The following is an 18227-nucleotide window of genomic DNA, read 5'->3' as shown; positions in this document are numbered from 1 at the left end:
CCAGGACATTTATTGGCAAAATTCTTCACAAGTGCTTAAGATGTGAATATGCATTAAACTCAGCACATTACTCAAATGAATAGATTTTGATGCATTCATTTGGGAGGGAAGTGATGTGACTGCTGTGGAATGATCAGGCGGCATCAACAGAAACAAAACTTTAATAAATAAATGGTAGCACTAATAAATGGACATCTATTTCTGACTGCTCCTCAATCTTGCACATAAATACAATTTATTATATTTAGTACTGCTTCTGCTAGTCTTAAAGCTGCTTCTGCTAGTCTTCTAGTAGTTACCTGCTTTGCTATGCACCCACTGCTGAATTTAATGGCTGTCAAAATGATGTACCTAAACGTAGACCTAAACATAGGCTACCCTTTGGGGACTCTCTATTCTAATAATAGCATTGACTTAAAAATATAGACTGAAAGTATATAAAAGGGTGAATTTTACAAAGCTCACATGAAACTCTCTTTTGTTAAAGAAATCATATGCCTTGTGAAACGCACATACCAACCATATTCCAAAATTACGGTTGGAGAAACTATGTCCTCTTAGGTTGGAAAAGTCATTTTCAAGGGAGCCAGGTGGTGGCACACCTGGATGGGTGCATACATTAGTGTGTGTAAGGACACAGATTCAAGCCCCTGGTTCCTACCTGCAGGGGGGAAGCTTCATAAGCAGTGAAGCACTGTTGTAGGTCTCTCTCTCTCTCTCCCCCTCCCATCTCCCCTCCCTCCCACTGTCCCCCTCTTGCCTCTCATTTTCTATCTCTATCCAAAAAATGAATAAATTTAAAAAATCATTTTCAAGTTGAGCAATAAGAACAAATAGGGAAACACAAAGCAGAGCTTGTATTGAGTTTGGTATATTGCACCAAAGTAAATAACTGGGTGTGGGGGAGGAGTCATTCGGGTCCTGGTGCATGGTGGTGGAGGAGGACTTAGTTTGGGGCTGAGAGTGTTCTGCAGAAAACTGAGAAATTTAGAGGCTGGGTGGTGGCACACCTGGTTGAGTGCGCATGTTACAATGAGCAAGGACCTGAGTTCAAGCCCCCAGTCACCACCTTCAAGGGGAAAAGCTTTGCAAGTGGTGAAACAGTATTGTAGCTGTCTCTCTCTCTCTTTCTCTCTCTCTATCACTCCCTTTCCTCTATTTTCAGCTGCCTCTATCCAATAAAGATACTTCAAAAAAAATGAGAAATTTTACACATGTACCAACAAATATATTTACTGTAAACCATTATCCCCCTCCAAAAAAGAAAAAAAATCATTTTTAACTATAATTTTGTATATGAGGTGATTTCTGGGGAAAGATAAAAGTATCAGTTCTGAAAACCCTATAATAACATGACTCAAAATTTCAAATTCTGATTTCAGAATATTTGACAAAGAAAAATACTGCGTGGAAGTGAGAGAAATCTGGGTAAGGGTGGGGAGACAGTCCACCTCCAGATGTATTCAGAGATTAGTTTATGGATAAGTGAAAAGAAGTAGCAATGTTATGACAGACAAGAGGAAGGAGTCCAGCAGCCCCATTATTGGGCACTTGTCCTACTTATACAGTGAGTACTTGTGTTACAAGCATTACTTGCCACTGGACTCAAATGAGTTATCAATGTGTATTTCAAACTAAAAATAGAAAAACAAAATCCAAAAAACTACATAACTGATATATACTGAGAGAAGAAATGGAATCATAAAAAATGCTCTACTAAAACTAGAGAACAAATAAGAGTAGAGAAACAAAAAGAAGCAAAAATCACACACACAAACACACACACACTTACACAAATACACTTACACACACTTACACACATACACACACACACACAAGGGCAAAACCAGTAGCATAGATAAAACAAGACAGGATTATAAATGCCACACAGTACCTTAAAAATGCATTCTTTCCACTGTAGAGAAAAATATAGAATCTGGAAAACCCCGTGAAAGGTAAATGGAGCAAATTTTAAAACCTTTAGCATGTGGCACTTATGTACTAGTTTTTATTGTTTCAGAAAGTTTCAAAGCAAAGAGCAGACTTCTAAACTAAGAACTGCTCTCGTTTTTATCACTAACTTAAGCAAATCTGAGGGGACAAAGTCTATAATGAAATAGAGCTAACTATTCCCCTCTTATTATCACTCAAACACACACAAATCAAATGAGTATGTATTCAAACTACTGACTGCTGTATATTTATCAGTTAGTGTTATTTTTACACTCCCATAGCTATGTTTGCTAATATGGTTTTCAATTATACTCACACATCCTTGTGTTTATTTAGTCATCTCTCCCACCCTCCTTTTTAAATGTCTTTTTCCCCCACTATGTAAATGCTAATGTGGACATATTAATGTTAATTATTTTCTCTTTCTCAGTATTTCCTTAAAGTATCATCACTGGATCAGAGCACATGTGCAATTTCAGAGCTCTTAATTTGTATGCAAAAATCACTCTCAAGAAAATAAAAAGGGCTAAAAGGAGGAATGCACGTGGAAGGGAGGCATAACAATGTGGACATTGGCTCAGTGTTGATAAGGAAGTGAGGGGAAAAGAGACAAGAGAGACTAGAAACAAGGACTGAGACAAAGATTAGATCTACTATTCAACTATTAAGAATGATAAATTCACCTTCTTCACCTCATCTTGGATGGAACTTGAAGGTACCATGTCAAGTGAGATAAGCCAGAAACAGAAAGATGATTATGGGATGATCTTACTCATGGGCAGAATTTAAGAAACAAGAACAGAAAGGGAAAATATAAAGTAAACTTGGACTGGCTTGGTATATTGTACCAAAGCAAAGGACTGTGGGGATGGACGGTAAGGAGAAGGGGGGGGGGGGCGGCAGGGGGACTAGGTCCTGGTACACAATGACAGACTTAATTTTGAGGTGAGAATGTTTTGCAGAAACATATCTTGGTGAGATGAGAAAGTGCACCCATGTGCTAACAATTGTACTATAAATCATTAATCTCCCAGTTTAAAAAAATGTAAAATGCAAGGGACTCAAATTTTACCTTGGATAAAAGAACTTTGAGAAGGGAGAAGAAAGATGACCTTTATTTGCCTTTATTTTTGTAAATGGAAGTAAAAGTGTTTGAAAGGAGATCAAGAAAACAGATGTTAAGACTGAACCAAAACAGATAGACAGACAGACAGATAGATATACAGACAGACAGTAGATAGATAAGAGTTCAGTTTGCTGTAGTTATTTGGTAAGTTGTTAAAAAAAAATAAAGGGGTGGATAATGCCTTTTGCTAAAAAAGAAAGCAAAGAAATGAAAAAAGTGAGCATAGTCTTCAGTTATTTCAGCCTCTAACAAACTACTTAGCAGGTAGCAAAATCTTATCAGAAAGAATTATTGAATAAAGGAATAAGGAAATAAATGTGTGTAAGCTATTTTCTCTCTAGCTATCTGAAAGATCTGAAGTTTAGGAGGTGCACAAATTATAGAATTTAAAATGTGAGCTTCTGACAAAATACTAACTAAAGATAAGTTATCTGATGGGAAGTCTGGCCAAGCTAATAGGCACTCACTGAAGGAGAAATGTATTTTTGTGTGTTTAAAAATCATGCACATATATATTGTTCCAATTTTTAATTTTAACTTTGTAATATGTTACTTCAACACTGGGTATCAATGTCTTAAAATTTCCCTTCAAAATTACCTACAGAAACTTGGACAGATTCAATTTCAATCTAATTATAACCATTTCGAAAATCTAGGTTTTGCTCCTTAGGAAAATTATACATTTTCTCAGCAATGTTCAGTTTTTACTTTCTTTTAATTATGCCCTCAGAAATACACTATGATGGTGTGTGTGTGTGTGTGTGTGTGTGTGTGTGTGTGTGTGTGTGTGTGTGTGTGTGTGTGTGCGCGCGCACATGTGCGCATGCGCGCCCCTACAAGAAAACACCATATTTCAGAGGCCTCCAGGACATTGTTAACAAAGGCAAAACTGACTTTACCAAGAAAGCTGTACTGGGGAAAATAATATGAAGATAAATATGCTTGCGTTCTCTTTCTTCCTTATGCAGCTCACAGCCACAAAACCCACCCATGTCCTTTTTTTATTACCCTTCAAGCAGGCCCAATGCACAGAGGACTTGTACCTAAACGTAAATACCTCAGAAGAACTCCAGTGAGAATTCTGGGCCAGCAGGAATGCATAAGGGGAGGGGAGGCTGGGAAGAGGTTTAACATAGCAGCTGTCCCCCAAAAAGGGAATTGGAAGAGAATGCAAATCCTTTCCCCAAGCTGTTGGCTTCAGATTCAGGCAAGTAATTTGCTTTTGGGTGAATTAAGTATCCTCCCTCCCCCCAACCCCCAGACAGTCTAACTGTTCTACAGACATTTTTGTAGGTCAACAATTCTATCCAGGGCATTGTTTACATAACAAGATAACTTAAAAATCTTGGGGAAGATAACAACTATAAATTAAAATTCAACTACATGATCTATTCCTTCAAAAATGCTAATGCAGCAGTCTACGAGATGGATAAAACGTTGAATTCTTAAGCTTGAGGTCCCCAGTTCAATCCCTCCCGGCATTGAATGTACCAAAATGATGCTCTCTGGCACCCTCTCTCTCTCTCCTCCTAGGTCTCAATAATAAATAAAATATCTAATATTTTTTTGAAAAAAAAAATTGCTGCACATGGTGGGCCAGAAATGTGGCTCAGTGATCAGAGCACAGGACTTGCATGCAAGGGGCCCTGGGTTTAATTCCCAGCATTCAATGTATGCGTCAGGGCTTCTCTCTTTCTTCCCCCTTTCTTCTCACTCTTATTAAATATTGGTATTGAGAGAAGAAGATACTACATCCTCAAAAAATGTCTCAGAGAGTACATATAATGTTAAATTGAGTATGTATGGACTGGTGGAGGAGATGGAGCATAAGGTGTGTAAGCCTGAGGCTGCAGGTCTGCTCCTGGGCACCAGAGATGCCAGAGCTGAAGGATGCTTTTACCTCTCTCTTCTCTCGTTTTCGTAGAAATACATTAAAAGCATGCACAAACTCCACATGCAGGAATGAGGATCCTTACTAACCCCCTGCAGGAGAACAAGGGTAAATGAAGCAGTATTGCGACAGACACATATAGACGAGCAGTCTTCATCGTGAAATAGCTTTCCTCTTTCTAGTCTCCAGAATGTGCTATAGCAACTTCGTGGGGGTGAGGCCTGGGGGTCTGGAAAACTCCTACTGCTTATGAAATGCAAGAAATGAAACATGTCGAGGTGGTACTGGTTGCGCTGACTAGGTTCAGATCAGCAGATGCAGTGTCAATTACTATGGGTTGAGAGTAACCTGCTGGAAAAAGAGCCCCACAGCAGAGGTTCCAGAACTGGGAGAAATGCGGGTTTTATAAGAATTCGGAAGGTTCCTAATATCTTAGGGATCAAGAAGGCAATAGATAGTTATTATTATAACCAAGTTATCTGGACATTTGGTTGATTTTCAAAATCCCATTGTTAGGTTTTTCTGTATCATACAAGACCTCCCCATGATTTATGACACTTAATGCTATTTACAGATAGCTGTATCTTATGTAGTGATGCAACCAGTTGTTTCTGGTCTCTCCGATCTAAGATTATAGGTGACTTAATACATCAAAGAAAAAGACATTATTAGAAATATATTAACAATTTAAGCCCACTGTTGAGATTCAATAAGGTTACCAAGTTGAAGCCTTGAGTGCTTAAAGGAATATATACTCAGAAAAGGGTCTATGCACCAAAAAGTTTGAGACTGTCAATCTATTTCCCCCCTCCCTCTCATACTGATTAAATAGTGATTTATAAGACTATAGGTTAATAGGAGTATGTATTAACATCATTCCCTCCACCAAAGGTCTATGTCCCTACCCCCACCACCCTATAATGAAGCTGAACATCTATCCTCGGCCCCCTTCCTCCCCCCCAAGGGTTTTTTACTTTGGTGCAATACTCCAAACTCAGTCAAATTCTGCTTTGCAGTTTCCCTTTCTGTTCTTCTTTTTCTCAACTTCTGCTTGTGAGTGGGATCATCCCATACTCTTCTTTGTCTTTATGACTTATCTCATTTAACATCATTTCTTCTAGCTCCATCGAAGAAGGCTTGGAGAAGGGTTCATTATGCTTAATAGCTGAGTAGTAGGAATCAGTAGCGCAGGTGGTGCAAAGAGCAAGGACCGGCGTAAGGATCCCAGTTCGAGCCCCCAGCTTCCCACCTGCAGGGGAGTCATTTCACAAGCGGTGAAGCAAGTCTGCAGGTGTCTGTCTTTCTCTCCCCCTGTCTTCCCCTGCTCTCTCCATTTCTCTCTATCCTATCCAATAACAACAGCATCAATAACAACACTAATAACTACAAGAACAATGGAAAAAAAAAAGCAACAAAAGGGAAAATAAATATTAAAAAATTTTAAAAAATAGCTGAGTGTATATATACCACAATTTTCTTAGACATTCATCTGTTGTTGGGCACCTGAGTTGCTTCCAGGTTTTGATTATTACAAATTGTGATGCTATGATCATAGGTGTACACAGATCTTTTTGGATGGGTATGACTGAGCCCTTAGGATCTATCCCTAGGAGAGGTAGAACTGGGTCTTATGGAAGGTCCATTTCTAGCCTTGTAAGGGTTCTCTAGACTGCTCTCCACTGGGGTTAGACCAGCAGTGCAGGAGGGTTCCTTTATCCCCACAATCTCTCTAGTATTTGTTGCTGCTGTTGTTTTGATGTATGACATTCTCAAAGGGGTCAGGTGGTATCTCACTGTTGTCTTTATTTGCATTTCTTTGATAATCAGTGACCTGAAGAAATTTTTCGTGTTTGTTGGCCTTATGTATCTCTTCTGTAGTGAATATTCTGTTCATATCCTCTGCTCATTTTTGGATGGGGTCATTTGCTTTTTTGTTGCTGAGTTTGGTGAGCTCTTTATATATGTTGGTTATTAGCCTCCTGTCTGATGTATGGCACGTAAAGATCTTTTCCCATTCTGTGAGGGGTCTCTTTGTTTAGGTGATGGTTTCTTTTGCTGTGCTTTTTAATTTGATGTAGTTCCATTGATTTGTACTCTGCCACCAAATTGCAGTTGCTATTATGATGTCAACTGGGCTTCCCTGGGCAGACGACCCCACCAATGTGTCCTGGAGTCCCGCCTTCCCAGAACCACACCCCACTAGGGAAAGAAAGAGACAGGCTGGGAATATAGACCAACCTGCCAACACCCATGTTCAGTGGAGAAGCAATTACAGAAGCCAGACCTTCCACCTTCTGCACCCCACAATGATCCTGGGTCCATACTCCCAGAGGGATAAAGAATAGGAAAGCTTTCAAGGGATGGGATAGGATATGGAACTCTGGTAGTGGGAATTGTGTGGAACTGTACCCCTCTTATCCTATGGTCTTGTTGATATTTTTTATTTCATGAATAAATTAAAAAAAAGAAATTCAAGAAATACAGGAAAAGAGAGAAAGAAAAAGTCCATTAGGCATCTGTTTTTGATTTTTAAAGTTCTTCAAATCACTTTAATAGTGGGTCAATGGTTTATACTACAGTTATGAGGCATGGGTACGATTTCTCATCTCCCTGTGATAGGTGTCTGCAACACCCTCTCATCGCCAACCTGGGTCCTTTTCCCTCCATCATGCACCAGGACCTTAGGTTCCCTTCCCTTCCTTCCCTACAGTCTCTTGCTTTGGCACAACAGGCATTTTAAAAAAAGACTTCCCTAGGTGATTCTGATACACACTTCTAATTAAGAGTGGCTGCCTCAGAGGGTGTCAAATATTATTGAACTCAACTTTAGATGGCTTTCACTTAGTCACAGGGACACACTGAAATCTCACATGCACAGCTGCCTTGCTTACAGATTTATTGCTAATTTCATCATTTCCTTAGTAGTTTTTGCTTGGTAAGTGCCAAAGGAGCATTTAAAAATATTTAAACTTATGGTCCGGGAGGTGGTGCAGTGGATAAAGTATTGGATTCTCAGGCATGATATCCCGAGTTCAGTCCCCGGCAGCACATATGCCAGAGTGATGTCTGGTTCTTTTTTTCTCTCCTCCTATATTTCTCATAAATAAATAAATCCTTTAAAAAAATATATTTAAACCTTCCTTCCTATGCTGCCAGGAAGAGTTATTCAAAACTAATAACGTTAAATGAGAGTTTAAAAAAAGTAATATGTGTGCAGGGAGCTTGCTGTTTACTTTGAAAAACAAAGCCTTCTGCCTACAGTCTGAGATAAAGGATTTGAGGAAGAGAAACCAGCATATGAAGGGGTGGCTGGGTGATCACCATACTCTTTGATACAGGTTGTCATGGCATGGTTTCCCTATTTTACGTAAATAGTCGACAACTTACCAAGTATGCTTACATTTAAATGAGAAGAAAGGTATGTCCTCAAGAGAGATCTATATCCAAATCATGTAAATGCTACCCTTACCAAAACTTAAAAAAAAACAACCAAGAGCTGATTATATTACTGGTACCAAGAGTCAGTTTAACCTCAATTGATTTCTCCTATAAGTATTATGAAAAATCAAAGTTAGTTAACTTACCTTGGATCAAGAAGACTTCTCAAGAACTTGAAAAGTAAAATCTGGTCCTGAATAGAAAAACAGTAAGAGCACAAGTAAATATTAAGACAAAATGCTCACGGTGTGCTACAGTACTTAGAATAGCATTTACATGAGTCAGACCTCTAGATTCCACATGAGTGAAACCACCGATAACTGTCTTTCATCTCTTATTTTAATATTGTTTAAAAAATCATAGTTTAATATTGTTTAAAAACATCATTTATTTATTTATACCAGAGCAGTTATAGCTCTGGCTTATGGTAGTGCTGTGGATTGAACCTGGAACCTTTGATGCACCAAGCATTAAAGTTTTTTTGCATAACCATTATGCTATTTTCCTAGCCCTGAAAGCAATATTAATTAAAACAGTGTGGTACTAGAACAAAAATGGAAACTTGGAACAGTAGATGTTGTTAAAATTCGGAGGCTCCAGCTGGCCGGGTTAGCTTCACGGGCGGGTAACAGAGACTCGTAGACACACGGCTGGGCAGGGAAGCTGTATTTCTTTATTCAGGAACAATGATTCATAAACTAAACCAAACTAATCACCAAACAGAACTCTGTTGCCTCTTTCCCCCGCGGCGGCGCCAAGCACTCTCGAACTCTGGAACTCTCTCGGGGTTCCTTGGGGCGGGGACAAGCGGGCCTGCGAAAACCAGCAGGACTGAACCAATTTTCTTGGCAGGGGGAGAGCATACAACAATTCCCCCTTTTCTTTTTAACTAAATGACCACAGTATACAGCTTCCCTGCCCAGCCGTGTGTCCTCGAGTCTCTGTTACCCGCCCGTGAAGCTAGCCCGGCCAGCTGGAGCCTCCGAATTTTAACAACAAATGGTGCCCACGTGGACCTGACCTGCGCATCTCTCAGATAAGTGAAGACAATTTGGCTACCTATGTACTATGGCCTTCTCTTCTGCTTGTGAAGAGATCTCCAAAGGCCTCTTCTCTTTCTTCACGAGACTGTTTTGCTGTTTCTGGAACATTTATCTCTGGACCACTCTGTGGTTTCCACTCGCTCAGGCGCACTCAGAACAGCCAGCGGAGTCGCGAAGAGCCAGCGGGCAAGAGGCGAGGCGCAGAGCTGCCTTTTCCACCTGGTGGAGCAGCCAGCCAGCCGGCTGTGCCCAGACAACCCCGCGCACCGCGCCTGCAGCCCCGCAGCCCGCAGGAGGCCAACACCAGCACACAGGAGCCCGACGCCAGCACACAGGAGCCCGACGCCAGCACACAGGAGGCCAACACCAGCACGCAGGAGCCCGATGCCACCACACAGGAGCCTGATGCCAACATGCTAAAGCCCGATGCCAACATGCAAGAGCCTGATGCCAATACGCAGGAGCCCAAGGCCAGCCCACAAGAGCCGGCTCTCCACCGTGTGGCACAGAGCACTGGACGCGGGATCCCTCCACGCTGCTCAGCCACTGCGAGCAGGGCAGCAGATATGACAGGGCCATGGAACAGGGCAGCAGATATGACAGGGCCATGGGGCAGGGCCGCAGTGGCCTATCATGGCTGCCACCCCAGAGCACCTTGGCCCGCGCCTTCTACAAGTCTGGCCCGCCCACCCTTGGGCTATGAATTCTATACAGATCCCGGACCTCCCGGACCCCCCGGGCTCCCTGCTGAAACTGGGTACCCTGGCCGAGATCTCCAGCTCCGGTCTGAAGGCAGACAAGCTGGAGTACGCAGAGATTTGTGCAGAGATTGCAACCTGCAATTCCTAGAAGTGGAGCTGCGTGGGAGGCCACCTCCGGATGGTGACCCCCCCAACAACTAAGACAGTACACATCACATCTAAATTCGTGTTTAAAATGACATGTCTTCGTAACAAAGGTTTCTCTCCTTGTGTATTAATGACCATGTTTATGTGTGTGTTTAAAGTTTGGTAAACAGTAACTTTAAGGCTAAATTCTTACTAGGCAAAGTTAAATGAAAAAGGTTTTCAACGTAATTCTCATAAAGATAAAATTAACTTACATTTAAAGTCTGAGGTAAAAATTAGTTAACAGTTAATATATTTTAACTAAGTTGGTCTAAACAAGACCTGCACACACCTAGGGTGTGTCTCCATCTTGAATGGGTGTAACAAAAGGTTAAATAGACTTGTTGATATGTAAAACTCTCGATTACCTTCTCTATTAGAAATGGTAGATTACACAATGGCTATGCTAATTATTCTCATGCCTGAGGTTTTCTTTCCTGTGCACACCTAGGGTGTGTCTCCATCTTAAATGGGTGTAACAAAAGGTTAAAAAGACGTTGTTGATATGTAAAAGTCTCAAATTCCTTCTCTATTAGAAACAGATTGCGCTATGATTATGCTAATGACAAGTTTTGTTTCATAGTAAGTAAATTGCAGCCAGCTGCCTTTGGGACTCTAGGCCGTTCCCCAACCCCATGCAAATGCCTGTCGAGGCAAGTATGCCCCCCAGAGGCAAGAAATGTTTTTTTAAGCTGATAAAGTTTTGCCCACAGAAGCAAAAAGATGGCCCCCTCAGGCTTCCCTTGGCAGCACACTGGTTCTTGTTACTTGCTTACATGTTTCTCCGTGTTTGTGCCAGTTTCTTTTTTAAAAATGCCTGTATGATATAGGTTTCTGTTCACCCCACACCCCTGATACTGTAGTCATTTAGTTAAAAAGAAAAGGGGGAATTGTTGTATGCTCTCCCCCTGCCAAGAAAATTGGTTCAGTCCTGCTGGTTTTCGCAGGCCCGCTTGTCCCCGCCCCAAGGAACCCCAAGAGAGTTCCAGAGTTCCAGAGTTCGAGAGTGCTTGGCGCCACCATGTGAGAAGGAGGCAGGAGAGTTTTGTTTGGTGATTAGTTTGGTTTAGTTTATGAATCGTTGTTCCTGAATAAAGAAATACAGCTTCCCTGCCCAGCCGTGTGTCTATGAGTCTCTGTTACCCGCCCGTGAAGCTAACCCGGCCAGCTGGAGCCTCTGAATTTTAACAACAGTAGAACAGGATAGAGGGACCAGAAATAAACGCACACATATATGATAAAGTGGCCAAAACTGTCCAATGGGAAAAAGAAGGTCTCTTCAACAAATGGTGTTGGGAGAACTGGACAGCCAAGTGCATGAAATTGAAACTAGACTACCGCTTAACACCAGGCATCAAAACTAGCTCAAAAATGGCTCAAAGATCTGGATATTAGGCCTGAAACTGTAAAATACATAGAAGAACATACTGGTGAGAGACACTTTGGAATCTTCGCATCAAAGATTTATGTGGAGACTCACTCCATGGACAAGAGAAACTAAAACAAGGATAAATGAGACTACACCAAATCAAAAAGCTTCTACACTTCAAAAGAAAACTTAAGCATAGACAGGCAACCCGGCAACTAGGAGAAGATATTTGCACACCACATATCTGACAAGCGGTTGATATCAAACATCTAAAAGAACTCATATAGCTCAGCAAAAAGAAAAAGAACAACCCAATAAAAGTGTGGTCAGAGGATATGAATGACAGTTTTCTAAAGAAGAGATACACATGGCCCACAGACATATGTGGAAATGCTTCACTTCACTCACCGTTAGAGAAATGCAAATTAAAATCATATTGAAATTCCACCTCACACCTGTGAGAATGGGCTTCTTCAACAAAACAAGGAACAGTTAACTGCTAGAGAAGATGTGGAGAAAGAGGGACTCTATTGCAGTGCTGATGGGAATGCCCACTACGAAGTCACTATGGAGAACGATATGAAAAAACTTTAACACGTACAAAAGGAAATATCTTATGAACCAGCAACGCCATTCCTACACATTTATCTAAAAGACATGAAAGTACTAATTTGAAGGGACATATGCACCCCTGTATTCAGAGCTGTACTACTCATAACAGTTAAGATATAGAAATGAACTACTGGGTTGTTGGAAAAATCATGACAATTTTTCTATGCAAAAAATGAGTCATGACTTTTCCAACAACCCCACAAACTCCTATCAACTAATGACTGGATAAAGAAATTAAGGGACAGGGGCTGGGTGGTAGTGCACCTGGTTGAGCACACATATTACAGTGCATAAAGAACCAGGTTCAAGCTCACAGTCCCTTTCTGCAGGGGGAATTTACCTAAGTGGCAAAGCAGAGTTACAGCTGTCTCTTTCCTTCTCTATCTCTGCCTTCCCTTTCAGTTTCTCTTTGTCTCTATCCATATATATATATATATATATATATATATATATATATATATATATATACACACACACACACACATATTTTAACAAAGAAGTTATGGGACATATACTCAATGGAGTACTATTCAGCAATTAAAAATGATGATATTGTGTCTGTGGGACAAAATGATGGAACAAGAGGTGATTATACTAAGTGAAATAAGTAAGGAAGTGAAGGACAACTACTGGGTGACTTCACTCATATGTGGAATATAAAGAATTGAAACACCTGAACCTGAAAAAAATAGGTATATACATATAGTCAGCCCTTATCTATGACCTTGGGAGAACTGTTTATTAAAACATTTTGTCCTGCTTTCCATCTTACTGTATTTCAGCCACCCAAGTTGCAGATACTACCATGATTCCATCCTGACTTCCCTGGGCAGACGGCCTCATCAGTGCTTCCTGGAACCTCACCTCCCCAGAGCCCTGCCCCACTAGGGAAAGAAAGAAACAGGCGGGGGGTATGGACCAACCTGCCAACACCCATGTCCAGTGGAGAAACAATTACAGAAGCCAGAACCCCCACCTTCTGCACCCCATTAAGAGCTGTGGTCCCTACTTCAGAGGAGTAGACAATAGGAAAGTTTCCAATGGAGGGGAAGGGACACAGAGCTCTAGAGGTGGCAACTGTATCAAATTATACCCCGTGATCTTACAATATTGTTAGTCTATATTAAATCACTAATAAAAAGAAAAAGCAAAAGCAAAAAACCTAGGGGGGCCAGGAGATGGTGCACCTGGTAGAAATACACAATACCATGTTCAATCCCTAGTCCTTTACCGCAGGAGGAAAGCTTCATAAGAGGTGAAGCTATGCTGTAGGTGTCTCTCTTTCTCCCTCTCTCTCCTTCCCTTCTCTCTCAATTTCTGTCCCTATCCAAAAATTTAAAAAAATATTTTAAAAATGCTGTGTATGTGTGAATGTATTTACATTCATAATGTAAATACTGACCCCAGCTAGAACACTGGTAGCGATGAAAGAATAAATAAATATTTGAAACTCTACTGACACCTCAACTTTTGTATATTTGATGAGTGGCATCTAGTTCATTTACTTGGCCTCTGTCTCTAACATCTTTATATCTACAGGAAAAAGAAAATTGTGAAGTTCTCGACTTAAACATTTTTAATGAAAATAATAACCCTGTAGGCAAGAGGATGCATCGGAAGTGCTGACATTTAAAAGGAAGAAAAGCCTTGTGGTTCTTGAGTGGCCGGAGCAGAAATGCCTGCCCCCTCCCCCACTAGACTAGAATGGAAGGCCACTAGGTAGACAGACCCTCAGTGTACATCCCAGGCAAGTCTCTCCTCTGTCTATGGAAGGCCGCTAGGTAGACAGACCCTCAGTGCACATCCCAGGCAATTCTCTCCTCTGTCTAAGCCAAAGGGTTCTGCAATAGCCTTTTGGCTTCTCTTCTTCCTTGAGCACAGGGACATATCACATGCTTTTGGATTCCCAGCATTTAACAATGGTTTTGGCCCATATCAGTGACATAAATATTAATTAGCTAATACAAGAGTTAATGAACTTCATCATACTGGACAACCAAGTTCGATATCCAAGTCATTTTTAACTCCTCCCATCACACTTTATTTCACAGCCCTCTCTTGGATATGTCCTCTCTACTACCGCTGACTTAATTCTCATCCTCACTTTCTGAGCTTAGGCTCCTAACTGTTCTCTCCTCCGTTTGCCACCGCCAGTCCATTCTCTACAATACAGAGATAGTTTTCTATAAATCAAATGATACCCCTCCTTTGCTTCAAAATCTAGTAATTCTCACGTACATAAGAGCTACATTATGAATTCCTTAGCATATATACATATAATTGATCAATGCCGAGGCAGACTCTCTTTTTTAGCCTCTGTACTTTCAAGTCACCCTGCAACATCCCTCTGGCACAGTTTAATTTAACGCGCCTTCCACATGCTTCCCACACGAGTCTGCATATGGCTTCATGTCTTCAAGTCTTACATACCTAGAACTCTTTACCTATAGGAAAACCTTCCCAAGTCTCTGCCTGGAAAACTGATACCAGTTATTTAAGAATGAGTCCAGGCAACTGTAGGAAGTTTATTCTACTTTTTTTTAGAGTCCACTACTCTCCTCTCTAGTTCCTATAGCATTTTTAAATATTGCTGGCATAATGGTTACAAAGCTGCACAGTAGTTACATGAGAGCTGATTTCTTCTTCTGGGAAGATGAAATAAAAAGCTGTCTTGTTATTTGTGCCCCACGCCCTATAAATCTGTAGTACAGAGTGATGCTACACTAAGTTTTTAAAAATCTTTTTTTATTACCTCTATTTGATTATTGGATAGAGACAGCCAGGAATTGAGAGGGAAAAGGGGAGAAAGAGAGGGAGAGAGACAGAGAGATACCTGGAGCCCTGCTTCACCACTTGTGAAGTTTTCCCCCTGCAGGTGAAAAACTGGGGGCTCGAACCTGGATTCTTGCGCATTATAACATGTGCACTCAACCAGGTGTGCCACCACCTGGGCCCCACACTAAGGATTTAAATGAGACAATTCTCTATTTTTTTGTCTCTCAAGCCAGCCACCTCACTTCACTGCTCTGGTTTTCATCTTGAATATCTTTCCCCTACAACTATTATTGCCACTTGCAGACTCTAGGTGGAACACCATGTCTCTGTCATTGCTCTATTCCTTACCTCTATCATAATGGAATTGAGCAAAACTCACTGCTGGCACTGCTGTTATAGTGGCCAGTGAAATGCTTAGCCCATTAAATTGTACTTCACATTGAGAGTCTCCACACTCAGAATTAATGTAGCTGTATGCTAGTAATAGTCTTCTAAGCTAGTAATAGTCTTCTAAGCTGTATGCTAGTAATAGTCTTCTTCTAACGAAATAACCAGCATTAACCCAGCTTAAAAATGAGAAGAGTCTAAATAAACACCATGCACTTCAAAGACAATAAAGTTACAGATCTTACAGCAAAAGAGACTGGAGATGAAGGTTTGGGAAGAGAATCTTCTGTGTACTACATTTAGAAGAACAGTACAGGCTGTTGTTTAGAAATGTTTCTGTGATGTTGGCATCTGCCATGACCAAAGATGAATCCTCTCATTTTCAGAATCATGTAACTATTCTAACACACACACTGTACGGAAATTGCTATTGAATGGCACCTATCAACTGAAGAAATAACTAAAACAAGCTATTAGGCAGATTTTCAATAGTGAGCTTTCTACTAGATGTCTCCTTCCAATATATATTTGTAATATTTACCCGGAGTTTTTTAATGACTGTTTCAATCTGTTCAGAAAAGTGAGTAGCAACCAGTTCTGCAGCTTTACAAGGTTTCAGTGACACAAGTTCCTGGAATGAAAGAAAAAGATGAAGTGATCTTTAACTTTACATTTAAATAGAACCGCCATACATGTAGAGCACCGTCACCTGCCTTGATGCTGTCACAACCTTCTACACTGTGTTTTACCTTTCAAGACGCCCTGCTATAGGGTCTCAATATGAAGGCACATTACAAATGAACAAAATTAGAAATATGCCATGTGGGAGTTGGGCGGTAGCGCAGCAGGTTAAGCGTGGGTAGCACAAAGACAAGGATTGGCATCAGGATCCCGGCTCCCCACCTGCAGGAGTCACTTCACAGGCAATGAAGCAGGTCTGCAGGTGTCTATCTTTCTCTCCCCCTCTCTGTCCTCCCCATCTCTCTTCATTTCTCTCTGTCCTATCCAACAATAACGACATCAGTAATAACTACAATAATAAAACATCAAGGGCAACAAAAGGGAATAAAAAAATAAAAAATAAAAGAAATATGCCATGTAAAATATGACAATTTTATTAACAAAAGGTAATTCAGAATTAGGAAATAAAACACATTGAGAAAACAAAAGCACTGAAACTCTAGATTTTCATCTAAAGGATGAAAAGAAAGAACAATAATATCCCCAACTTACTCTCAGTGAATTTCACCCTTGAGTTTAAACAATAAATTGAAAGAATAGCACAAATAATAATAAGCAGTATAGCTGCAACTTCTATGGATAAGAATTCTAAAACTTTACTTCTGATGCCTTGTGGATATATTGGGTTTTCAGGAATGTCATCATACATTTTGCATAGAATAATATAGAAAAACACATTGTGACTTTTTCTGACAACCCAACAGAAACTAGAAGTATCTTAACAAATCAATTTAAGGCCACAAATCTTAAATAAATCTAAAGGGTTGACCACTGTCGAAACCCATTATTAGCAAGATTTATTAATTCTTGTCTAAGTCTTCCAATCTCCCACTCCTTGGACTTTTCCTGTACACCACTGGCTTTCCTTTACTTCTTGAAACTTTTTTACTGGCTTCTATGAACTACTGTTCTATCTTCCCAAAAGCACACTACAGAGATGGCATGCAAACACTGTATGCTGTCAAATAAAATTTGGACCAGTTACTGTGACTACAGTATCCACAATGTATCTGGTAATTTTGTGACAGAATCTACAGATTAATAATAATTGTCTGACACAAATAACTGAAGTTTGAATCATTTTCAGATAATATATTTAAACGAGAATGTTTCTATCTTTCCCTAGTGGAGAAGGGCTCTGGGGAGGTGGGGTTTCAGGGCATATTGGTGAGGCCATCTGCCCAGGGAAGTCAGGTTGGAATCATGGTAGCATCTGCAACTTGGTGGCTGAAAAACACTAAGATATAAAGCAGAACATACTGTTTAATAATCAGGAACCTAAAGGTAAGACTATAGCAGATATGGATCGATCTGCCAATGCTCATGTTCAGTGGAGAAACAATTACAGAAGCCAGACCTTCCACCTTCTGTACCCCATAATGATCCTGGGTCCATACTCCCAGAGGGATAAAGAATAGGGGACCTTTCGATGGGGGTGCAATACAGAACTCTGGTGGTGGGAATTGTATGGAATTGTACCCTACTTATCCCAAAATCTTGTCAATTATTATTAAATCACTAATAAAAAAAAACTTTAAAAAAAGAGAACGCACAAATAGTATCACAAATAAAAAAAGATGGTATTACTACTGAGTTGTATACACTAAAAAGTATTATGACTAAATTTTTGTTAAGAATTTCAAAACAGAGAAATGGGTAATATGTGAAAAAAAATGTAATTTAATAAATTAACATGAACAAAAATAGGAAACCTGCACTGAGCTTTAGCAAAGAAACTGAATGACTAGTCAAACACCTTTTCATATGGAAAATTTTAGGTCCAAAGAGTTTCAGTGGCAAGTCCTAGCAATCAGTTAACAAAAATTATTTCATTTTTTAATTTTTAAAATATTTTATTTATTCATTGTAGAGAAAAGGATACAGAACAAAAAATGAGAGACAGAGAAAGAGAGAGAGAGAGAGAGGCCGACCAGAGCCCTGCTTGCCTCTGGCTTATGGTGGTGCTGAGGATTGAACCTGGCTTCCTGGAACCTCAGGCAGGAAA

The 18227-nt window shown here is 40.3% G+C and overlaps 1 protein-coding gene across 2 annotated transcripts in view; it reads right to left on the bottom strand.

Moving 5' to 3' along the window:
- The window catches only part of VPS8 (VPS8 subunit of CORVET complex), a 208117-nt gene that overhangs the window by 76330 nt on the left and 113560 nt on the right, over positions 1 to 18227 (bottom strand). For both annotated transcript variants that reach the window (XM_060172095.1, XM_060172094.1), the window contains 2 exons: positions 16023 to 16112; positions 8555 to 8601 (listed from right to left, as the gene is read on the bottom strand). In XM_060172095.1, coding sequence (XP_060028078.1) covers positions 8555 to 8601; positions 16023 to 16112 — 137 coding nt within the window. The remainder of the gene's footprint in view (positions 1 to 8554; positions 8602 to 16022; positions 16113 to 18227) is intronic.

This window comes from Erinaceus europaeus, chromosome 14 (genome assembly GCF_950295315.1).
Source record: "Erinaceus europaeus chromosome 14, mEriEur2.1, whole genome shotgun sequence".
Lineage (NCBI taxonomy): Eukaryota > Metazoa > Chordata > Mammalia > Eulipotyphla > Erinaceidae > Erinaceus > Erinaceus europaeus.
Note: the sequence above shows the minus strand (reverse complement) of the source record. Positions and strands in the feature narration are given on the sequence as shown.